This window comes from Chrysochloris asiatica, unplaced genomic scaffold, assembly GCF_000296735.1.
Source record: "Chrysochloris asiatica unplaced genomic scaffold, ChrAsi1.0 scaffold00003, whole genome shotgun sequence".
NCBI classification, from domain to species: Eukaryota; Metazoa; Chordata; class Mammalia; order Afrosoricida; family Chrysochloridae; genus Chrysochloris; species Chrysochloris asiatica.
Window position 1 is genome coordinate 43,534,886 of NW_006408521.1, and position 20,887 is coordinate 43,555,772.

The following is a 20,887-nucleotide window of genomic DNA, read 5'->3' on the forward strand; positions in this document are numbered from 1 at the left end:
TAAATAATAATCATTATTGTTCCAATATGGACTACTAAATATTGAACAATTATAAACAGATCTGAATATATTTCTATACTCGAGAACACAAAGATAAAAGACATTGTGTTGGTTTTGGGAAAGACTACAGAGTCTTGGAGTGGCGCTGTGGATTAATGCACCAGACTGCTGCAAAAGCTGTTTATACTGCAAGATCGGCAGTTCAAGCTCACCAGTTGCTCCTTGAAAACCTTATGCAGGGTTGCTATGGGTCAGAACCGATTTGACGGTATGTAAATACAGGAGCTCTGGTAGCGTAGTGGTTACGAATCGGGCTGTGAACCACAAGGTCAGCAGTTCGAAACTACCAGCTGCTCTGCGGGAGAAAGATGAGGCTTTCTGCTCCCGTAAAGACTTACAGCATCGGAAACCCTGTACAGGGTCTCTATGAGTCAGAACCGACTCCACGGCACATAACAACCACAACAAATGGTATATAAATAAGGGTGTAAGTCTTAAGTATCTAAGGAGAAAAAGGCTTTGGTTAAGTAAATTAAAATGACAGTTTGAAAGTATTATTCAAAAACTGTTACCAAAATGTAAGAGCTGACAACTTACTTGATAATTCTGAGATTAGCATAATCTACAGTGGTATATTCTAACAGAGAAAATGCCCTTGTTTTTTGCCTGTTGGAGAGAACTTCCAGCAAAAATATGTTAGTGGGGAAAGTAAAGAAAGATCCTGAGCCCTTCTAAACCCCTAGTGGTATATTTGCAAATATGGTATCTATAGCTCAGGCATGGAAGATGTAGATAGTCAATTGAACATTGAAAGAAGTTACTAATCTGAACCTAGTTCTTGCAAGGATTTAGTCCTGGGTGCCACTGAAGCAAAAATGTAGCTTGTACACAGAATTCTTTTTTTAATGCTGTTTTTGCTTTCCAGATATACAGCCTAAGAAACAATATTGGACGAAAGAAGCCACAGCAAGATTTCAGATGTGCGTCACAGGGATAAAACTCCAAGCCAGAGTGGTGGAAATCACTGAAAATGGGGTGGGGCTCGAACTCACCGATCTTTCTACTTCTTATCCCAGAATAATCAGTGATGTTCTGGCTGGTGACGATGTGGTTTTAACAGTTAGCTCACCACTCAAAGACTTATTACCAAGTAACACACCTGTTAATAAATACAATCTTCAAGTTGTTGCCCTGGGGCCTCAAGGTAATGCTTTGTTGCCTTTTATCTACTTCAACTTATATTACCATTTGCTTTTATGGGCTGCAGAAAGTTTTCTATCCTAAGTGACGATTTTCCAGTTGTTGTTTTTGATAGGTGTTGTTGGGTTGGATCAGACTTAAAGAGACCCTATGTAGGGTTTGACCACCAACTCTGGTGAGTTTGATTAATAGTAAATAATTAAAGTGGATTTACTATTATTTAAAGCATTTTATTAAACAAGCGTTGTTCTCATTTTTGCTGAGTTGTCGGGTAAACTTACAGCAGATAAGTATGCGTTCCTTAAAGACTGGATATGTGTTAAGGAGTGAGTGTCATCCAAGGGGTCTTATTACACATAGAACTGATTTGGAGCTCCCAGAAAATCCCCCAAGTAGAGTAGATTAGCCTGTGAAAACACAAACTTTGATTCTGGGAATGGCTACACATCAGTGCCTTGTGTGGTGCTGTGGGGTAAGCACTGGACTGCTAACCAGAAGGTCAGCGGTTCAAACCCACCAGTTGCTCCTTGGAAATGCTGTACAGGATCACCATGAGTTAGAACCAACTCAACGGCGCTTAACAACAACAACACCATGTTGAAAAACAGTAGCTGGTAACAAGTGATTGCTTAAATAAATATAAAACTGTGAAAGAAGAGTGAATACTATGTGCTCCTTATGAGACCTGTGTTCTGTGTGTTCCCAGACACCTCTGTAGCAGGGCAGTGGAAGACGATAGAGTTGGCAGTTAATAAAGTGGTACAAGCAAACATCCTGGAAATCATCAGCCCAAACTTGTTTTATGCTTTACCGAATGAGATGCCAGGTAAGAAACAAGTTTGAGAGACATTTTTGTTTGTCATCTTGGACTGTATAGTGAACGTGCTTCCCTTGACGACCTAGAGAAGCATGGGTGAGAAGAGGAGAGAGATGGAGTTTGTTTCAGTCCGTTTAAGGGAGAACTGCTCTCACAGTAACGCCGGAGACAGATTTTATTGTAAAAACAGGGAAGGTCCCGTACACAGGCTCAGCCTCATCCTTTTTTTTTTTTTTTTTTTTTTAGTGTTTTATTATAAATTATATGATAGTTTACATGGGAGAACATTAGTTTGACTTTCATTCTATCATACATCGTATCATTGCCATGGTTACAATCCCCTACATGCATCATTAACCAACCCATGGGTATACCCTGCAAGTCTGCCCCCTACACTATCCCCCCACACAATCTTCAGCACACAGTCGCTCTCCCTCTCTGGATCTAAAGCCCCCAGCTGCTCCATTGCTCCACATCATTGTCTCTGCCTCCATCTCAGTCAGCCTCATCCTTTTATCACAATTGTGGGACAAGTTCTTGCTTAAAAACATTGGAATGCGTTTTTGCAAGCCAACCGTCTACAATCATTTAAGAGAATTTGAACCCAAACAGTTTTAGACTATAATCCTAGCTTTACCACAGTTCTAGCTGTGAAGGAAAATAGCATTCCCAAATTAACTTTCAGTTTTTCTTTTTTGCTTCGTGGGAGACTTGGATGTATTTGAGTTTATCCTTGTAGAATCAGATGGGTTAATGTGAGTTGGATGGTGTCTTACTTTAAACAGGATATAGGTGATTTAAGGCTGAAAATGAAAATTTGTTTCAAATGGTAATATTAGGATTATGGTGATGTGAATAACTGCTCTTAAACTGATCTTCAACATTATAAATAATCATCTTTAATTTGCATTGTAGTGGGTTTAGTTTAGGATTATTATGAAATGATGAACTGGAGGTACAATTGAGGATAACTTTGCTTTATTTCTTGAAATACGACATTTACTGAAATGTGCACAAAACTGTAAGAATGCAGCGTAACAAGCTGTCACTGAGTGGAGGCACTTTTGTATGTACCCTGATGAGAAAGCATGCACCGGACGCTTCCCTTCTGCTCCTCCTCGTGTTGCACTGTTTCCACCAAAGATAGGCAGCAGCAGGATATGTGTTTTTTTAAATTAAATGAATATTCTAATAAGTGACTGTACAGGCAGAACATTCTTTTGTATGCCATTATCAATAAAATATCATTGGGAAGTTCTTCAGAAAAGATTGTGTTTTTGTGTATTTTAGAAGATCAGGAAAAACTCTGTATGATGACAGTTGAATTGTTAGAATATTGCAATGCTCAGAGAAGCCCACCAGCCTATAGTCCAAGAACTGGAGATGCGTGCTGTGCCAAATACACAAGTAAGGGTCTTTTGCCTCTTCTCTTTCACATGGGATTATGTAGACTTTCTTTGAGATGCAAGTTTTATTTGATTAATTGGGAAATTAAAGGTCAAGTTGGGGTTCATGTGTTTACGTGTTGGGACCATGGGCTTTTCCTTGTTCCTAAGCAGTGCATTATATTTAGGCAAGGAAATATAGAAAGCTTCCTGCACTTGGAAATCTGACAGTGTTCTTAGATAACCTGCTCTGGATTCCCATGTTCTGTGATGGTGGGTCAGTAGCGTTGTATTTAAATATGGGGTGATTGCAGGTAATTTATAGAGCTCTGTGTGAGCACGTACTAAAAAGAGACAGAAATGCCTCAGGGAGCCAGCCTTGTTGGAGTAGGGAGAGGTGGTGGTGGTGGTTGGTTCAGAGTCACAAGAGAAAGGAGAACAAAAGAGAAAGCATTACCAGGCCCTGCTCCATCCTCACAACTGTTGCCACGTTTGAGCCACTGTGTCATTTCACTGACCCTTCACATGACCAAGCGTGATGTTCCTTCCCAGAACTGGCCCTTCCTGACAACATGTCCAAAGTACATGAGACCAAGTCTCACCCTCCTCGCTTCTAAGGAGCATCTGGTTGTACTTCTTTCAAGGTAGATTTGTTGGCTTGTCTAGCAGCCCATGGTGTATTTAATGTTCTTCACGAACACCAGAATGCTAAGGCATCTGTTCTTTGGTCCTACTTACTTATTGTCCAGTTTTCCTGTGCATATGAACCTAATGAAAATACCATGGCTTGAATCAGGTGCACCTTGGTGCTCAAAATAACATCTTTGGTTTTTAGTACTTTTGTAGCAGATTTGCCCACTGCGGTGTGTCTTTTGATTTCTTGACTGCTGCTTCTATGAGCACTAATTGATGTAAAATGAAATCCTTGACAGTGTTTTCTCCTGTTTATGATGATGTTGCTTCTTGGTCCAGTTGTGAGGATTTTTGTTTTCTTTGAAGTATAATCCGTACTTCAACATCAGTTTGAGGACTAAGGTGTGCCTGACCCAAGCCATGGTATTTTCAGTTGCCTCATAGGAATGTGAAAGTTGGACAGTGAATAAGAAAGACCATAAATGAGTCTACACATCTGAAGTTGTGGTGTTGGGGACTGTCATACTTCAGACATGTTATCAGGAGGAACAAGTTCCTCGAGAAGTACTTTATACCTGATAAAGTGAAGGGTCAGCGACAGAGGCAGATCCCCAGTGAGATGGATTGTGATGCAGTGGTGGCAGTGATGGGATCAGATATAACAGTTGTAAGGATGGTACAGGACCAGGCAGTGTTTGTTCCATTGTGCACAGGATCACTGTGAATCAGAACCCAACAAAAGAATCCATACTGAAGGCGGGGCTGTAGCCTGCGTATACTTTAGCCATTCTCCTATGGTTAATATGCTAACAAATTTCTTTTGCTAATATAAACAATTGAATTGCAAATTTTTGGGCAGAAATTGTATTCACTGACTGCAAATATATTAGGGTGAATTTTCAGGAATGGAATTTCCAAGTCTTAGGAGAAACGTTGTTTTCTTAAGTTTTGGAAGCAGATTGCTCTCTGTACGTTTTAAAGAAATGCCCATATCTGCTAGGAGCTGCCAAGCAGTCTGGTTTTATTGTTCCTTGTCAACAATGGAGGTTAACATGCTTTCAGTCTGTAGCTCAAATAATATCTTCATTATTTTATTTGTAAGTTTAATTTTATAGTTAAATTTATAAGTTTAATTTTACAGTTAATTTTTTTTTCCTTTGATACGGCAATTAGACACACAGTTTCGCTTGTTAAGTGCCATCAAGTCAGTTCTAACCCATAGCGACCCTGTATAGGGTCAACAGGTGAGCTTGAACCACTGACCTTGCAGTTGAAACGACTTTGCAGTCCGGTGCATTAGCCCACAGCGCCACACCAGGACTCCTCTAGTTTTCTTTGTTTCTATTAACTCCCACAGTTTACTGTAACACATCACAGTCGATATCCGTCTTTATCATTTTGGAAGCATTTTCAGTTTTCTGATTTCTTCTGTGTAGACTGTCCTCCAGACCTGAGCTGTCTTTGTTTCTTGGATCTCGCTCCTGCTCCAATTTGATGGCTCAATTTCTCCCTACCTACCTCACCTATTTTTCTAAATCCCCTGCTTCCCTTTTTATTTCATCCGGCATTTGGGTGGCACCACTTCCAGAAGCTTCCTGGGAAAAGTGCTTGTAAGAGAAATTTCTTGTTACTGCCCATGTTTGAAAAGTCATTTGTTTGTGTGCTTTGGTTCCACTTCATAGCCACCCTTTATGGGGTTTCTGAGAGCTGTTGGTGGGTTTGAACTGCGTACCTTGCAGTTAACAGTCCAGTGCTGATTCTACAGCGCTATACCAGGGCTCCTGGTCTATCCTGGTAGTTACTGAAATAGCTTGACTGAATTTAGAATTCTTGGGAGGAGCTCGTCTTAAAAATTTGAAGGTGTTGCTTTTTTGTCATTTAGCTGGTCAAAAGATAGACATCGTTCAGCTTCTGAAATCTTTCTATCATTTTTTTTTCTTGAATTGTCAGTCTCCTCATCCCCTGTGTTTTTAAATGTCTGATGTAACTTGCTGTTGGTTTCTTTCCACCATTGTGCTGGGAACTCTGAGTGGACATTTCAGCTTAGAAATTCATGAGCTTCCTTCATTCCATTCTGAGAAATGTTACTGGACTTCTTTTATTGCTTTCTTTCACTTTACCCACTACTTTAGAGACTCCAGGTATTCTAATGTTAGACTCAAACTCTTCTGCTAAATTTCCACTTTTCTATGTCGTCCTTTGTTGGTTTGTCTTTAAATAGATTTCCTCAATTTTCTCTTCCAACTTCTCGTACTGAGTTTTTGGTGGCTGATAGCACGCTTCTGGTATCAGTGCTTTTTTGTTGTTGTTTCCTGTTAATACCACCATGTTCTTGTTTCAAGGATGGAATAGCATCCTTTGAGGATATTCATACCACTTTTACATTATTATTGTCGCCTTCCTCCTTGGTTGAGTTTCCCTTGAGTTCCTTGCTTTGTTTTCTTCTTTCGTATTAGAGGTTTTCTTCAAACACCTGATTATCCTTTGTAAGCTGGGCTGCTAAAGAAGTTCACTGGAAATTTCTCAGTGCTTGGGCAGGGCTTGGATACTGGTGACCCGCACTTCTGAAGGGTACTCTGTCTTGGCCATTAATTTGGGGCTCTTGATGATGGTATGTTGAGGTGCCTTCAGTTGCGGGTGGTTGTCTCCTTCCTGATCATGTCCTTTGTTGTTGTTGTTATATGTGCTGTTGAGTCGGTTCCACCCATAACAACCCTGTGTAAGGTTTTAAAGGAGCGGCTGGTGAACTTGAACCACTGGCCTTGCAGGTCAAACAACTTTGCAGTCCAGTGCATAAACCCACAGCACCACCCCAGGATTCCGATCATGCCCTTTAGCAACTTCAATGCCTTCATAAACTGAAAGGTCCATATAGATGTCTTGAGAACTAACTGTGTCATTTACCCTGCCCTCATTTACAGTTCCAACTCTACTCCGATTTCTGAATAAGTGATGTCAGTTGCTGAGCCTTGGGAATCGGGATTTTGAGGAACAAGGAGGGATACTTCTGGGCTTCCTCCCTGCCGCAGCCTGGGTTCAGCTCCATCATGGCCATTCCGGCTTCCAAAGTTAGATGATCTTTTCTTGTGGTTTTAGGAATCCCATTAACAGAATGGATTGCCACAGTGGGTTTAAATTTAGCAGCAATTGTAACATTAGTGTTATGTTGTGTATGAGGTCACTATGAATGGAACCAACTCCATGGCATCTAACAACCAGTGTTGTTTATTTAGTTGATTGTTTTTTGGTAGGAGTTGAGAGGTTGTAGAGGTAGTGAATGCTTATATTTATTCTGGACTCTTTAGTGAGAAATTCTGCCATAAAATTCTAAGTGATTAAATGTCGTTGTGAATGATCACTTACAGAGAAGAAAGGTCATTGGTTGTACCTTCTTACCTGAGTTCCATCGTGTTTTCAGGTGATGATCTCTGGTACCGGGCCATTGTTCTGGGGACATTGGACGATGCGCAGGTGAAAGTGCTGTATGCGGACTATGGAAATATGGAAACTCTGCCTCTTTGCAGAATACGGCCAATCACCGCCAGCCTCCTGGAGCTTCCTTTCCAGATTATTAAATGCTCACTCGAAGGTAGATTGTTAACATCACTTGTAATTTGGATTTCTGTGGGGATTTTTGCTCTCTTGTTTTAAAGCTAAATATCTGAATTGAATGGGTATTTTAAGTAACTGCTTGTTTCTAAATACTGGGAACAGGCATATGTCACATATTTTATCTTGAATTCTCGCAAAAACTCTTTCTGTTAGTTTTAGGAGCTCGGGTAGTGTAGTGAGTTAATTTTGGCAATGTTAACCACAAGATCCATGGTTCAAACCCACCAGCTGCTGCTAGGGAGAGAGTTGGGACTATCTGCTCTTGTAAAGATTACAAATCCCAGAAACCGTTCGGAATAGTTTTTTGCCTCCAATCGGTAGGGTCAGTGTGAGTCGGTGTAGGACTTGATGACGTGGGGCTCTTTAGAATCTTTTTTTTTTTAAGCCTTTTATTGTGAATTGAGTGTTTGCAGAGCAGATCATCAGTTATACATTCAACATGTCAGACACATGTCATCTGTGTGATTGTAGTTGTACATTCAACAAGTCAGACACATGTCATCTGTGTGATTGTAGTTATACATTCAACAAGTCAGACACGTGTCATCTGTGTGATTGTAGTTGTACATTCAACAAGTCAGACACGTGTCATCTGTGTGATTGTAGTTATACATTCAACAAGTCAGACACGTGTCATCTGTGTGATTGTAGTTGTACATTGAACAAGTCAGACACGTGTCATCTGTGTGATTGTAGTTGTACATTCATCAAGTCAGACACGTGTCATCTGTGTTATTGTAGTTGTACATTCAACAAGTCAGACGTGTCATCTGTGTGATTGTAGTTGTACATTCAACAAGTCAGATACATGTCATCTGTGTGATTGTAGTTGTACATTCAACAAGTCAGACACAATGCCATCTGTGTGATTGTAGTTGTACATTCAACAAGTCAGACACATGCCATCTGTGTGATTGTAGTTGTACACTCAACAAGTCAGACACATGCCATCTGTGTGATTGTAGTTATACATTCAACAAGTCAGACACATGCCATCTGTGTGATTGTAGTTATACATTCAACAAGTCAGACACGTGTCATCTGTGTGATTGTAGTTTTCCTTAATGTAACATCACGTATCCCACTGCCTCCCCGTATTTCTTCTTTCCATTCTTTCTCCTTTCCCAACCCTTCCGATCTTTGTCCGTGGGTGAATGCTGCCATTTGACCTCAGATGGTGTATCTTTCTGTGGTGTGCATACCTCACTAGTGTTGCCCACTCTGCATACCTGCCTACCTATTGCTTGTCTAAAAATTGAGCCACATGGTGAGTTCAGTTCCAAACCTGAAGTGTGGTCAAGTCTCCATAGTCTTGGGTTCCTTCAGTCTGTCTCTGACCAGTAAGCCAGGCCCTTTTTATGATTTTGAGTTTTTGCTCCACATTTACTCCCACTCTTCCCAGGACCTTCCAGTGTGATCCTTTTCAGAACACTAGCCTGGGCATCATCTAGTTCTGGTCTCAGGATCAGGGAGATTGATGTTCCCTTGGTCTTTCAAGCCAGTGGATTAATTATTCATAAGCATCTTCACTTTTCATCAGTTTTCTTTCCTCCAGACAGGGAAAGACCAATAGTTGCATCTTAGATGGTCACTCATGAGCTTTTAAGATCCCAGTCATTACTCACCGAAGTAGGATGTAAAACAGTGTCTTTGTCGACTAGGTTATGCCACTTGACCATGCTGTCTCATGAGACTGTGGTCCTGGATCATTAAATAATAGTTTTAAAATTAACATCATGTTTTGCCCCAGGTTACAAAACTAGTAAGTGGCAGGGCCTGGCTGTAAACTGCATCACCTGACCTCAGGCCTGGGAGGATCTCTGCTCTAGAAGTTACAAGCCACAACCATATGCCCTCGAGCCAGCTCTTGGCTCTTGGCTCTTGGCAAACCCATGTGTGTCCGAGTAAACCTTGCTCCTTAGTGTTTCAACAGCTGGTTTTTCTGCAGTAGATCCCTAGACTTTTCTTCTAGTGTGCCCTGGGTGGACTCAAAGCACCCACCTTTCTGTTCACATCACCCAGTGACTCCTTTATACTTGGTATTGTCGTTCAGTGCCATATAATTGATACAAAAATACCATCTTATTTTAAAGGGATTTGAAGATTAATGATTATCTTTACTTTTTTTCCCTAGGACTGATGGAATTGAATGGCAGCTGTTCTAGGTTAATAATAGAGCTGTTAAAAAATTTTATGTTGAATCAGAATGTCATGATTTCTATCAAAGGAATTAATAAGAATGTCCATACAGTGTCTGTTGAGAAATGTTCAGAGAATGGTCCTGTTAACATAGCTGATAAGCTGGTGCACGGTCTGGCAAAAAACATCACATCGAAGCAGCAAGGTACTTTTAATAAAGATATCTTCTTCAACTTTAATTCATAACTGATAGCATTTTGAGTTTAGTTGCACTGGTCAGGTCTTTCTTTACTCCCTGTGGTCATGCCCCCTTCTCCCTTGCCTTTAGAAAGGGCCAGGCAGTGCTGATTCCTGCTGCCCCCTCAGGATTTGCCTGGGTGGGTGCTCCTTCCTCAGTCAGGCCTAAGCAGTGTTGTCTTTGTGACCGAAGTATGGGACATTGTCGGAATGCCAGGCATTCTGTATACACCTTACTTCCCACTTGCCTTTGAGTCTGGTCAAAGTGAAAAGAAATCCTGTTTTTGAGATTGGGTTTTACTGGCATTTCATAAGATTTTGCGGGGAGGAGGGAGCAGCAAACCTACTCTTAACCAACAGGAAATTTCCCATATATGAAAGGCAAAAGACCTTGGGTATGAGGGCATTCATTTAGTAAATCTGGGTTGCTGTAGGTCAATAAAGGAGCCCTGAGAGTGCTGTGGGATAAGTGTTGGACCACTAACTGAGAAGTTAGCTGTTCAAATCCACCAGTTGCTCTGTGGGAGAAAGATGAGCCCATCAACTCCCGTTCCCTTAAAGATTTGTCGTTTCAGACCCCACCCCCTACCCCCACTAGTGGGTTGCTGTGAGTCCAAACTGACTCAGTGGCAGTGGGTTGGGTTGGGTAGGTAGATAAATTCAGAGCCCAAAGGAAAAGTCCATTGTAATTGGAACCCATGCCTGAGGGCCAAACCTCTGTGTTCACACTCCCAAGTTTATGTTAATTGTTTCTTAAGTTCATTGTTTCTACGTGATCCAATGGCATTTTCTCTTCCTTTTTAGAGAAGATGTGCAAGACAGATTGCTGCTGTACCGAGTTACAGAAACAAGTGAGTACAATTTTACATTCAGTGAAACTGTACTCCTTATCAGCATTTTAGAAACTAACTAATGTTGGTTTTGTTTTGTCTTTCACCCCCCAGGTTGAGAAACATGAACAGATTCTTCTCTTTCTCTTAAACAGTTCAACCAGTGAAAATAAATTTATTCAAATGAGAAAACTGTTAAAAAGTTAAGTTCACTTTCAATGTTTTTGCCACTCCTTTCACCACCAGTGGCCCCATGTTCCGTCAGATGGTCTGGATAGACCTAGTTGAGTGAAACACCAGGGATGCTCTGCCTTACTTGGTGTCCTAATGATCCGTTGTAATGTTTGTTGCTGTCTTCCTGGGTTCCATTTATTACGGCTCATGAAACTGAGTCCCCAGGCTGCTCCAGCTGCCACAACTCTTACTTGTGGTCTGCTTTGGAGAATGCGCCTGTTGTTGATTTTGTAAAAATAGTTTCAAGTCAAGCTTTATCTCAGTTCCTTGTGTCTATATTTGAAATGAGCTCTCAGAAGTTCACATTCCTATAAAAATGTTTAGCACTATTTGTGAAAGCACTATTTGAATGGGACAAAGAATGGGGAAGTGGGCTGTACTGCCGGTATTATTTAATTTCTAAACAAAACATGCTCCCGTCTTTTGACTGCAGTGATTCTAATGTTTAAAGACTATCTTAGTGGGCTTTCAACCAATGCGGGATGCTTTACCTAAGATGGCCTATAGAAATTACTTCATGATCATCGCCGTTTAAAACTCTGGCCCAAAGGAAGTGATAACAACACTTGGGAGTTAAACATTTTTACCAAAAGCAAAGCACTTTGATTTATTTAATATAGGCACCCTTATTGGCTAAAGTTGCATTTACGTTTGACTGTTTGAAAGTTGTTTAAGTAGTTGTATTGGTCATCTTGTGAGGCTGCCCCCAGTGGGGACCTAGTGTGTCCACATATAGACCCCATTTGGTAATCTCCTGTTGTGTGTTTGTTTTCATGCAAGTACAGTGGAGCCTTCTAAACCAGACATCTTTAATGCAAGATAACAGTGCTGAGTCTCATGGTTTCTATCCTATACAATTTTTGGCTTGTTTTCAATAAATGCCAATTCACAGCTGCAGTCCTTCAGTTGTCTGGAACTCTAATACATTGTTAAGTTGTAACATTGACTGCTGTTTTTTTTTTGTTTTTTTTTTTTTTTTTGTGTGTGTGTGTGTGTACTTGTGTTTAAAATCTTACATTGATTGGACATTTTAACTTCATAGATAAAGGATATCATGGCAAGAACTTCTGAGATTAAGTCCTAGCACCAAATCATCATATGTTTAAAACTAAGAATGTTAAATGTTGGATGTGTCTTTATCTTTTTCTCTGTGTAATATGCCTTTGGATATTCGTAGTGCTAACACACAACTTCAGATGAGATATATATGCATTTAGTTATCATTTCTAAGTAGATTGAAAGTCAAGTCTTATTTAGTTGCTTGAAAAGAAATAAAAACAAAAAACCTGATTTGAAGGCAGCAGCTGAACCAGCTTCCTCTACTGTGAGATAAATACCCATTTCATCTGTATTTTCTTACAATACAGTACCCAAGTTACAAAGTGCTTTCACTTCTAATTGCATAGGTGATCTTGGAATGTAAGTAAACCTATGTTATAGATGAAGAAGCAGAAGCTCAGAGAGGTTACATATCTGCCCTTAGTCACACACAAACTGGAGACTAAGTCTTACCGTAGGACTCAGACCGAATTCTCTGGACAGCTTCTCCTGCCCCTGCCTGTCTGCAGTCCTGTTGTATCTTTCTGGATGAGAGCAGTTCTGTAAAGCAAGTAACCCCAGGAGCTGTAGGAATAGGAAGAGGCACGTACCTGGTCACTTCGGCATGAGGGATTATTGTGGAGAAAAGACAGTGGAATATTGGCTTTCTCCATTGGCGGATTCTTCTGAGAGTTAGAAGTAATGTATTTAAAATGAACTGATGTTGTCAGGTCATCACAGCAGAAATTTGTTTTCCTTTTTGTTCATCGTTTAATTGCAAAATTGCTAAAATGGGGGTGTTGTGATGAGAACACAAAGCCTTCTGTAGTCTGCTCCTCCGAAGTGATAGTGTAATCACACATGTTAATAGCAAGCGTATTTTAAATTGAAGGGGAGGGCAAACAGCTGTAACTTGTAGCACTGCTATGGTGCTGGTTCATGAACCAAAAGGTCTGACTTAAGTGCATAATTTCAGTTAAAAGTGAATATTTGGTTCACTTGTTCTCAAAAGGAGATTAAGGGCCACGGCGATTTGAGTTTTCACATAAGGCAATAGTGATGGTTGATCTTTCTCTTTCAGAAACAGTCTCTCTTGAAGACACACGTATGAGAAAGGAAATAGCGAAGGCATGACAGGAGAGGACAGCATCTTGTGTTTTTGCTCATCGGAACCTTCTCTGTCTACTTTTTCTTTTCATGAATTCCCTTTGTGCTTGCATTTCCCTTGCTTTACACTCTTCCATTAGGGAAGTTGTTTTTTTGTTTTGTTTTGTTTTGTTTTGTTTTGTTGTCCCTCTAAGCTCCTCCACCCACAAGAGAAATAGGTTTTCTGGAAAAGATTCTTAAACAAGTTTGTGGAGAAAAGGAGTATATAGAGACTTTGATTGTATATGTAACTTTTTCTTACTTAAAGGTTCTGATGGAAACCTAGCTCTTTGTCAATACTGGGGAAATGTAGTTGGTGGCTACCTCTGCCTCCACCTGTTAACCAGCTGCTGTGGAGTTAACTCTGACTCAAGTTCACCCCTTGTATATGCCCGTTAGATGATCCCCTACACTTCTATGTAGGTTTCAGATATTTCATAACAAAACACGTCCAGCTCTTTCATTCTGTCTTCCTCTATCTCATCACATAATAAGGCTCCGTGGTTTGCTGTTCCTCGGGCACCAGCTTTCATTTCCTGTCAACACCAGTGTCATCAGTTCCTTTCTTCCTGTCCTTCACTGGATCATTCTTTCCTTTAGCCTTTAGGCATGGGGTCTATTTTCAGGCTCTTGACCGCTCTGACCACTGAAGGAACTTCCTGCTCCTGCTCTCCTCAAGCTTCTAAATCTAGTTGCTTCATAAAATGGTGGTGGTTTAAATTTGTTTTTTAAATTATAGATAGAAATTAGTGTTGTCTGCAGCATAAATACAGTTAATCAATTTAAGTTAAAAACCTAAGTTAGAGTGACTTTTTCTTGAAGCACATAAAGAAAGCAATCTTAAATCCTCCTAAACTTACATGTGCAGAATTCTGGGCAACTTTCCAGCCCCAAAGCTTCTGTTTGAAAAAGTTTGCGTGATTTAAGTGTGACAATTTCAGAAGGTGTTGTCACCAACTCTAAGCAGATACTTGGCTGTTTTTTTTTCTTTTTTCTTTTTAACTGGTAGTAAGTGTTGGCTAATCTGTTAGATTAAACAAAAGTTTTCTTTATGTAAAAAGTTGTCTGCTTGTAGTGTATAAAAATGTATGCCACTTTGCCCAATAAAATCCTTTCTTTTCTCAACAAGATTTTTCTTGTGTTCTTATTGCCACTGTTTTGCTGATTCCATGTTTCTTAACTTGGACACACTAGGAACCCTATAGACGGTTCTATACAAGTCATGATGGAAATGCAAATGTAAAGTATAGAATCACAAAATTGACCTTTTCATTGAGGTAAAATTAGGGGTCTGTGGCAAGTCAAAGAACACACGCACACAAAAATAAGCCAAAACTTACTTCAAGTTTCCAATGTTTTGTTGTATGGTACTAGAATTTTAAGGAGAAACTCTTTAAACTTGATGGAGTTGTTTAGTTGGGTTGTTAAGGTGTTTGCCTTTTTTAGCTGTTCCCCAAAGACAGACTCATAATCTGTTGCTCTAGCTTCATGGGTTTAAATGTCCCCTGGGCCCCAGACTACGTGTTCCCACACACACAGTACCACCGGGTCTCTTTTTTATCTCGGCTTAAGACGTTTTCTATTTTATCGAACCTATCTAACAAGTATTTACAGAGCGCCAGCCATGCGCCATGCGCCTGACACTGCAGTAGGTGTTGGACTTAACCGCCCAGTACTGCAATGTAGGGCTTCATCTCACCGGCTGTCCTGCCTTTGGTCCCCTCCCGACATCTTGTTCTGTTACAGTTACAGACTAGAGCTGAGCCCAGGCGTCCAAAGGAAGAGCTTACATTCAGGTTGCTTGGGAAAAGATTTGTGTCACATGGGCTGAATTGACATGAGCTCCAGGGGTTGGGGACAGGAGACATTGTCAGAGAGGGTGATACCGAAATGACTGTCTATAAAAATTTTTATGCCGTGTTCCAACAAAATTTTTTCTTATAAAGAGATCACTGTTTCCCCGCCCTAAGCTACAAGGCTTGTAGTTTAAAAGGCAACATGGCTTTTGATAGGCAATGACCACTCCCTTCCTGTTGAACCTATGTAAGACCACTCCCTTCCTGTTGAACCTATATAAGACCACTCCCTTCCCGTTGACTTCCTCTTCTTTCTGCCCTGTCTTCTCTTCTCTTCTGCCTCCTGCCCGCTCTCTCTGGCAGAGGCCACCTTCCTCTTCCTTACCCTGAATAAAAGTCTCTATAGACGGGCCATCTGGTGTGCGGTGTGGTTGATGAGCCACGCGAGGTTGTTTTTTCCCTTTCAGTTACCACAACAAAACCAATTTTTAAAATAAGCTTAGCTTACAATAATATACTGCAAAGCTAAAACTCCAATGCTGATTGACTTTTTAAATGTTCTAATGTACTCCAGCCAGAGCTGAGGACATCACCCAGTGACAACGACACTTCACATCATAAGCACACCTTGCTGTTTCCATTGCTGCCAGTGTTTTATAGTCACTTGTTGGTGATGTTCAGTTTTCTAGTGTTTTAGCTAAAGTGTTGTGGCACGTAATATTGTGAATTTATACCAAACACCTTTTTAAAGAATGAATTAGTAATTAAAGGATAAAACAACAACAAAAAAGGTTTCTGCTCATTGTAATTCAATGTAGAAAGATTTTACAAAAACAGTTTTGTTTGTATAGAGATCATCCTAAATATTACATATAAGCAATTTACAAGCATATACTATTATTGTGTGATTAAAATTGATATTAAGCATTACTAAAGATTCTGTATGGTCTGAAACAGTAAGAGGTCCATGGAGGGGAGGTAGAGTTATGCCCCTTGGTGGCTCCTTCCCTGGTGAAGTCCTGGGCTGGTCTACTCTGTCCCAAACAGCTGCTGTGAGTCTCCAGCAACTAGGTGACAATGGGTTTTGTTCCCTCTGGGTTGATTTCTTTACCATTTAACATGCATTGTTTCTTATTCTGCCATTTCTGAAGAACAAAAAAAAAAAGAAAATGGGCGCTAGTTATTTAAGTTCTGGTATCTCCACAGCTATTTCTTTTTGTTAACGTTTTCTTGTGAATTGAGTGGAGGTTTACTGAGCAGATAATCAGTTTTACATTCCACAGATCCTATACTTTGCTTCATTACATGGTTGCAATCCCCTCTGTGTACCATCAGTTACAGTATGTATCTCTGTTCACTTTAACTGTTGCATTCCTCCCTGTGTCTCCATCTACCTTCTCTGCCAACTTCTTTTTGTATATTTTCTGTCTTGTCACCTATGTTGACATGTGTCTACCCTCTAGCCCATGAATAATCCCCCCTCCCCACTGTAACCATCCTAGATTTGTTTCTTTTATTAAGAAAACCTTTTCTTAAAACTTTTTACAACATTGATGTTAAATGCCACCAAGTCAGTCCAGCCCATAATGACCCTATATAGAGTTTCCTAGGTGATCTTGAACTGCCAACATGCAGTTCAAACTGACTTTGCAGCCCAGCGCTTTAACCATAGTGCCACACCAGGATACCAACAGTGGTTTCATGCATTGTTTGTCCTTTTGTGATTAACTTCACTCAATATAATTAATGTCTTCTAGGTTCAGCCATTTTCTGAAGTGTTTGACAGATTCATCCTTATTCTTCAACATTTTGTAGTATTCCACTGTGTGCATTTACCAAAGTTTAACCATTCTTCTGTTGATGGACGTTTAGGCTGTCTCCATCTTTTTGATATGTCTCTTGTAGACAGTATATTGATGAATCCTGTGTTCTTATCCATTCTGTTCTTTGTCTCTTGACAGTACATTTCATCCATTTACATTTGGTGTAATTATGAACAATTACGAATTGATGTCATTTTTCTGTGTGTGGTGCTGCTCGATTCTTTGTTCCATATAATTTGCTGTTCTGAGTTCCATTTTGTTTGTGGTTTTTCTCTTTTCATGTCTGTTGTGTTACTATTTACTAAATCTATTATTTTTCTCTTTTTTAATTTTGATGTGCAAGTGTACTATTTTTCTTTGAGATTACCCTGTAATTTATTTTCTCCCTGCTTAAAATGGTCTGTTTTATCTTGAAATCTACCTGACTTCTTTGCCATTTGGAAGTTATATATCTGCACTATTGCTACTTTTTACTTTGGAGTTAACTTAATTATACATTGGTATCTCTGATTTCCTTTTTTCAGTCTTGTAGGTTTATTTCACTTGGTTTTTTTCTTTAAATACTTCTCTATCTGGATTGAATTCTGGGTGGTGATGGTGTGTATAGTAGTCTCAGGTGGTTGTCTGCTGTTGTTAAGTCTGAAGAATACCCTACCCTTTAATATTTTCTGTAAAGTTGGTCTGGTCATTACAAATTTCTTTAATTTCTGCTTCTCAGAAAATATCCTGATTTCAGCATTGTACCTGAGGGACAGATTTGCTGGATATGATTTATGGTCAATTTGTTTCAGAGTTTTGTACCTGTCGTCCCACTGCCTTCTTGCCTGCACGGTTTCTGCTGACAAATAAGAGTTTGGTCTTACTGGTTCTGCTTTGTAGGTAACTTTTCATTTTTTCCCGAGCTGCTCTCAGAATTCTTTCCTTGTCTTTGATTTTGGGAAGTTTGATTGTGCTATGTATTGGTGATTTTCTTTTGGGATCTATCCTGTTTGGGATTCTTTCAGCTTCATGTATGCTTATCTTCGTTCAGGATGTTAGGGAAAATTTCTTTCAATGACTGATAATTTTCTCTGGGCTTATCTCTTCCTGTTCTGAAATTCTGGTCACCTGTTAAGTTGTTCCTCTTCATATTGTCCCACATAACTCTTAGGCTTTCTTTGGATTTTTGTATTCTTTTTTCTGATTGTTCTTCTAACATACTAGTATTGAGCGATTTATCTTCAAGCTCACTAATTTGGGCTTCCAAAATCACTCCAGATCACTGAGTGCTGCCTCTGCTGTCGTTTCGCCAACACCTACATAGGTTTCATCATGTGTTGTTGGGCGCTGTTGAGTCGGTTCTGACTCATAGCGACCCTGTGCACAACAGAATGAAGCACTGCCCAGACCTCTGCTGTCTTCACAACTGTTACCCCTGGAGCCCACTGCTACTGCCACTGTGACAGTCTAGCTCATTGGGAGCCTTCCTCTTTTTGCTGACCCTCCACTTTGCCACGCATGTTGCCCTTTCCAGGGAATGGCCCCTCTTTAAAATATGTCCAAAGTACGAGAGGGGAAGTCTGGCTATCCTGCCTTCTAAGGAGTGTTCTGGCTGTACTTCTAACACGGGCTTCAGAGTTGTTTTTCTGCCTCCTGTGTTTACAGCCGAGACTCACTGTACAGGATGATCTTGAAATGAATTCAACATATCTCAAAAGGACCTTAATTATTAGATACGCTTCCTGGTGTGGTGCTGTGGGTTAATGCACTGAACTGCAAGGTTGGCAGTTCAAGCTCACCAGCTGCTCCTTGGAAGCCCTATACAGGGTCAAAACTGACTAGAAGGCACTTAACAACAACCCTGCTTTGGGGAGTCCTAATGTGGCACTGTGGGTTAATGTGTGGGACTGCAAGTTCGGTTTGAACCTCAGGGTCGATGGTTCAAGCTCACCAGCTGCTCCTTGGAAACCCTACACAGGGTGGCTATGAGTCAGAACCAAGTTGACAGCGCTTAACAACAATAACCCTGCATTGGGCCTACACAGGAATAAGGCAAAGTCCTTGGATATTGGTCCTTCATGATGACTTTATTTTTTATGTTCCCATAAAGCTTCCCAAAGGAAGGCTTGTCATGGACCCAAAACATAACCATCCAGTTCTGTGTAAAGTCTACCCATTGCTCCCACTTCCCACTTGCCTTCCCTCTCCCATCACAGCCACACCTGAGAGTAAGACCTGAAAAGCACTTGCAACCGATTGATTTTACCTTGATTTGAAAGAGGTTGAACCAAGTGGTATCTCTGATATTTATAATTTTACGTTTTTGTTTGAAAAGCTCAATTTTTTATTGTTGAAAACACACAGAAGAACACACCAATTTAACAATTTCTACATGGATAAAATGTAGTGAAATTTATTACCTTTAAATTGTGCAATCATTCTCACCCTCTATCTTTACTTCTTCATGGAGGGAAACTGTGAACTAGTCCACAGGACAGACTGTCAGTTAAGTGTTCCTAGTACTAAGCCGTCAGGAACATCCAGAACTGAAACGTGGCTTCTCCAAGGGGAAATTTCATGAGGTGTGGATGGAAGGGTGGCGTGGGAAAGAGACCACAAAAGACTGTCAGCTGTGGAGCTAACTCTTATTACCAGGACACCACTCCTCAGAAACCCTATACAGGGTCGCTATGGGTCAGAACCAGTTGACAGCACTTAACAACAACTACCAGGACCTTCCAGGAGAAAGATGAGGCTCTCTGCTCCCACAAAGTTTTACAGCCACAGAAATCCTATACTCAGCAACTTGAGTGGCTGAGTCCGAAACCAGTTGATAGTACTTAACAGGATCTTTCTGGAGCACATTTTCTATTGCAGTCAAAGTGTTGCAGTTAACCATCTCCACATGAGTTACTAAAGAGAGGTGTTGTTGTTGTTGTTAAGTGCCATCAAGTCCGTGCTGACCCAATAGCGACCCTGTATAGGGTTTCCGAGGAGCAGCTGGTGAGCTTGAACTGCCAACCTTGCAGTTCAAATGGTTTTGCAGTTTGGCGCGTTAACCTACAGTGCCACACCAGGACTCTGAAGAGAGGAACTGCTCACGGGAAAAGAATTAGCATCTCACAGTGCTATAAACAGATAGTTTCAACAATGGAGCTCACCCAACTAGTAGGAAAAAGGTCTGCCTATAGGTGGAGTTCCCATATGGGACTGTAGGCCAAACACTCGAACACAAGGTCAGTTTGAACTGCAAGGTCGGTGGTTCAAATTCACCAGTTATTCCTCAGAAACCCTATATAGGGTCACTATGAATTGGAACAGACTCAAAAGCACTTAACAAAAAATACATAAGTGAGTTTGGACTCTTGGCATGGTTGGACTGCCAACCATGCATACTTCAACAGGGTCAGAAGTTCAAACCCACCAGCTACTTCTAGGAAACCCTATACAGGGTCACTATGAGTTGGAACTGATGGCACTTTACAATATAAGTGAGTTTACACAGTTCAAACCCATGTTCAAGGGTCAACTGAACTGGCTTATATGACAATAAGATTAAGTTCACCTGTTTATTTTTACTTTTTATGTGGCTACTATAACCCACAAGGAGCTCTGGTAGTGTAGTGGTTACAAATCAGGCTGCTAACCTCAAGGTCGGCAGTTTGAAACTACTAACTGTTCCGCGGGAGAAAGATGAGGCTTTCTGATCCCATAAAGATTTGCAACCTCTGAAACCCTGTACAGGGTTGCTATGGGTCGGAACCGACTCCACGGTACTCAACAACAACAACTATAAACCCACAGGAGTGTGGCTGTGGGCTAATGCATCAGACTGCAAAGCCGTTTGAACTTAAAAGGTTGGTGGTTCAAGCGCACCAGCCGCTCGGAAACCCCATATAGGGTTGCTATGAGCTGGAAACAACTTGATGCCACTTAATTATAACTAACGTACTTGCATTACATTTCCACTGTGGGATACCATCTAGAGGCAGAGACCTCCAAGTAAGGCTCCCTGCAG

General features: G+C 40.7%; 1 protein-coding gene across 1 annotated transcript in view; it reads left to right on the plus strand.

Moving 5' to 3' along the window:
* The window catches only part of TDRD1 (tudor domain containing 1), a 53,964-nt gene extending 42,904 nt beyond the window's left edge, over window positions 1-11,060 (plus strand). Inside the window, exons 16-22 of the mRNA XM_006831375.1 lie at window positions 926-1,204; window positions 1,907-2,026; window positions 3,308-3,424; window positions 7,454-7,624; window positions 9,782-10,001; window positions 10,823-10,874; window positions 10,968-11,060. Coding sequence (XP_006831438.1) covers window positions 926-1,204; window positions 1,907-2,026; window positions 3,308-3,424; window positions 7,454-7,624; window positions 9,782-10,001; window positions 10,823-10,874; window positions 10,968-11,060 — 1,052 coding nt within the window. The remainder of the gene's footprint in view (window positions 1-925; window positions 1,205-1,906; window positions 2,027-3,307; window positions 3,425-7,453; window positions 7,625-9,781; window positions 10,002-10,822; window positions 10,875-10,967) is intronic.
* Window positions 11,061-20,887: the final 9,827 nt, after the last annotated feature.